The following is a 3,471-nucleotide window of genomic DNA, read 5'->3' on the forward strand; positions in this document are numbered from 1 at the left end:
AATGAGTTGCGAGAGAGGGCAAACGAGGAAGAAGAGCGAGTGTGGCGGTGGAGGGTAGAGGAGGGAGAGCATGTAGTGGATGGCAGAGGAAGAAGGCAGAGCGTGGCGGCGGCGGCCACGAGCACATGTGCCGCGTGCTTGAGGAAGACGATAGCCAAAGAAGCTACAACATGGCCCCACTAGTCAACAAACCATTTTGACCTCGGTCATGTCAGTGAAACCACCTGTGCAAATCACCAATGTCGATTTTTGAACGGGATTGATAAGATTAGGGGGTTAAACGAACCCAAAAAAAGATCAGGGGTTATGCCAACAACCCATTTTCTTCAGGGGAGTAAGATTGAATTTTTTCTTTGTTTTTCTCTCTAAATAACATGGAACGCATAAGAGAAGACCATCTTATCAACCAGTACCGTATATGTGTAAACTGATAGCACTGACAACTGGGACCCATGTTTCCTGCGCAAATCAAATTGCCAATGTTACAAAAACCCTGTGTATCTGCACTGCATATGCCTTCATGCCCTATTTGTGTGTTTATTTTGCCAACCAGAGAGGCTCCGTGACTCCTCCGTAGTAGCATTCGTCCACATACCTAGCAGACTCGGGGCGGGACAGAAGAGCAGCGCCGCGGATCACCGCGTCCTCATCCCTGATTAGCCCCCTACCATTGAAGTAATCCTCGAGGAGCTGCCCAACCATGGGGATCCTCACACTGCCGCCGACGAGAATGACCTCGTCGATGGCGTCCTTGCGGCTCTGCGTCTGGGAAGTGGGAGCACCTCCCATCACCACGGTGTCCACTATTTCCAGTGCTCTCTCCATGAAGCCACGGTTCAGCTCCTCGAACTTGGCCCGCGTGAGCTCCTCGTAGATATCTGCGCCTTCGCCGAGCACGGATCGGATGTTCATCAGAACCCCATCTCGGTCGCTCAGTAACTTCTTGACCCTCTCGCAGTCTGCTCTCAGCTTCCTGAGAGCGCTCTCGTCCCCACGGATGTCACGGTGATGCTTCTCCCTGATCAGCTCCACGAAATGGTCCACAATCCTGTCGGTGAAGTCGTCGCCTGCATGGAGGAAGTGAACCAGATCGAGTTTAGCCTCCTGCCTTAGCAAAATCTGGAGCTGTGTATGCTCAGCTCACGTACGTACCGCCGAGGTAGGCATCATGGCGTTCGTCGAGGAGATGACCCGTGCCATCCTTGAATCTGAACTTTGTAGCATGGCTCCTGCGGCCGCCGAGATGGAAGACGAGGACGACCTTGCCGTCGCCCCTCTTCTCGTGAAGGCGATATGCCGCGGCCGCCGCGACCTGCTCGTCGACGACCTTGGCGACACCGAAGCCACCGTGCAAGCGCGCAGCTTCTCTCCTGAACCAACTCCTTTGGGCACCGTTGAAGTGCCCGGGGACGGTGACAAGGGCGCTCTCGATCTCGCGGCCCAGGCGCGCCTCCGCAATCTTCTTAAGCTCGGCAATGAGGATGCCGGCCACACGCTCGGGAAGGAAATTCATCACGTGGCCTTCCTCGGTCTCCATCTGGATGCCGCATCTTCCCAGCTCTTCGGTGAACTGGTACGGCACTAGCTCTGCCTCCCTCTTCACCATCTCGTTATACATCCTACAGTACGTACGAACAATTGAATTTGTCGAATCAAATAATCCATCCGCTAGCGCTCCAACAACTAATTGTGCAAGCTTTAAACAGAGCGAGGTAGCAAGTTAGTTGCCTGATGCCGAGGAGTCGCTTGAAGCCGGAGACGGCCGTCCCGGGGCTGACGGCGGCGTGGTTCATGGCGGCCTCTCCGACGAGGGTGCCGTTGTGTGTGAAGGCAACCCAGGAGGGGATGCAGAGCTGGTACGCGGTGTAGGGATCCAGTCGGCCTCCGTAGCCGGCGATGCAGGACTTGGTGTTGCCGAGGTGGATGGCCGCCTTTTCGTTGTGCGAGATCCCGTGGTACTGCAGGAACTCGTTGGCGCAGTAGGCAGGCGACACGCCTCGCGGGAGGCCAAACGCTGCCGTTCCCGATGCCCCTGCATGTCATGCCAAGAAAATCAAAACAATTAGGGAATTATAGGCAACAGGAGATTAATCGATGCCGATGCCGATGCCGATGCCGGAGGAAGAAGAAGCAGACCCATGGCCAGGAACAGCAGAACGCCAAGGTAGTAGAGGAACGGACGAGTCGCCGCCATTGGAGTTTCTGTTTCTCGTCGTGATCTAGCGATCCGAGTTATCCGACGGTTGTACTACATCTTATCCGAGTAATATTGATCTTTTTTTTTGAGCATCAGTACAGACACAAGCGCTCATATACACGCGCATACACTCACCCCTATGAACGCACACACGCACACCCTACCCCTATGAGCACCTCCGAGAGACTGAGCCGGCATATCATCTTGAGATTTACGAAGCAACCGTAGGCGCCTCGTCGTCGACGGGAACGTCTCCTCCCACTGAAAGCGCATCGCCGGAAATCCTGAAATAAATCCAGGAATAATGCGAGCACCAGGATTTGAACCCTGGTGGGTTGGGGATACCACTGTCCACCTAACCATCTCAACCACAGGTTGATTCGCAGTAATATTGATCAATCTGTATACGTCTCGTCGAACAAGTCATGTTTTTTTCTTATTCTTTTGCAGGAGGCAAAAAAGGTCATGTTGAAGTCATGCTCAAACTTGAAAGTCACGGTTGACACATGCATGCTTCGCCTGCCAGGATCGATCGGTCACTAACTTCATTTCCACCTACTCATGTCCAGCTGAATATAATCACCAAGGCCTAGTCACTGGATTCTATGACTGTTTGAACACCGGCCGGACGGCTGCGCTCCAGTTCTTAATCCAGTTCAGAAATCACAATCCAAGTGCTACAATCCAGCTCCAGGTGTAATGGATTTTGCCACACTGTTGCTTCTCTTGATCTTTGCACCAGCAGGGATGCCATCATTTACCAGCTGCCCGGCCCTCATCCACCTTCGGTAAGGCTGGTCATAGTGGGAGTAACTTAAGGAGTAATATAGATGCCACATAAGCAAAAATGATGACGCGGCAAATAGTTAATGAGGAGAGAGACAAATAGAGTAACATAATATGTTACCATCACATAGCGCTTTTCAATGCAAAATGAGTCTACATAGTGATAAATGAAGACATCTATGTTACTACACATATGACACCACCCACTATGAAGGTAGTAACATAGGCTAGTAACATATACATGTTACTACTCTAAGTTACTCCCCACTATGACCAGCCTAAGTGATTTGCCTCTTTACATTCTTCTTTTTCTTGCGGCTGCCTCTTTATCTGTTTCGTGCACATTATTATACTAGGCTTGAATTTATTCTGTTTTTTCCATATAAAAACATCAATTTCCCATCGACGTCTGCAAGTGCAACTAATGGACTATTGTGCACAAATCGATGCTATATATCATCACTTTTCTTTGGTAGCTCACCATATAT

The 3,471-nt window shown here is 51.2% G+C and overlaps 1 protein-coding gene across 1 annotated transcript; it reads right to left on the reverse strand.

Moving 5' to 3' along the window:
• Nucleotides 1–537: 537 nt before the first annotated feature.
• On the reverse strand, nucleotides 538–2,194 carry LOC119294430 (heat shock 70 kDa protein BIP2-like). Its single transcript, XM_037572595.1, has 4 exons — nucleotides 2,137–2,194; nucleotides 1,727–2,032; nucleotides 1,153–1,608; nucleotides 538–1,067 (listed from the first exon to the last, which is right to left on the reverse strand). Exons 1-4 carry the CDS (start codon nucleotides 2,192–2,194, stop codon nucleotides 538–540), a joined length of 1,350 nt encoding a protein of 449 aa, XP_037428492.1.
• Nucleotides 2,195–3,471: the final 1,277 nt, after the last annotated feature.

Source organism: Triticum dicoccoides, chromosome 4B (assembly GCF_002162155.2).
Source record: "Triticum dicoccoides isolate Atlit2015 ecotype Zavitan chromosome 4B, WEW_v2.0, whole genome shotgun sequence".
Taxonomy (NCBI): Eukaryota; Viridiplantae; Streptophyta; class Magnoliopsida; order Poales; family Poaceae; genus Triticum; species Triticum dicoccoides.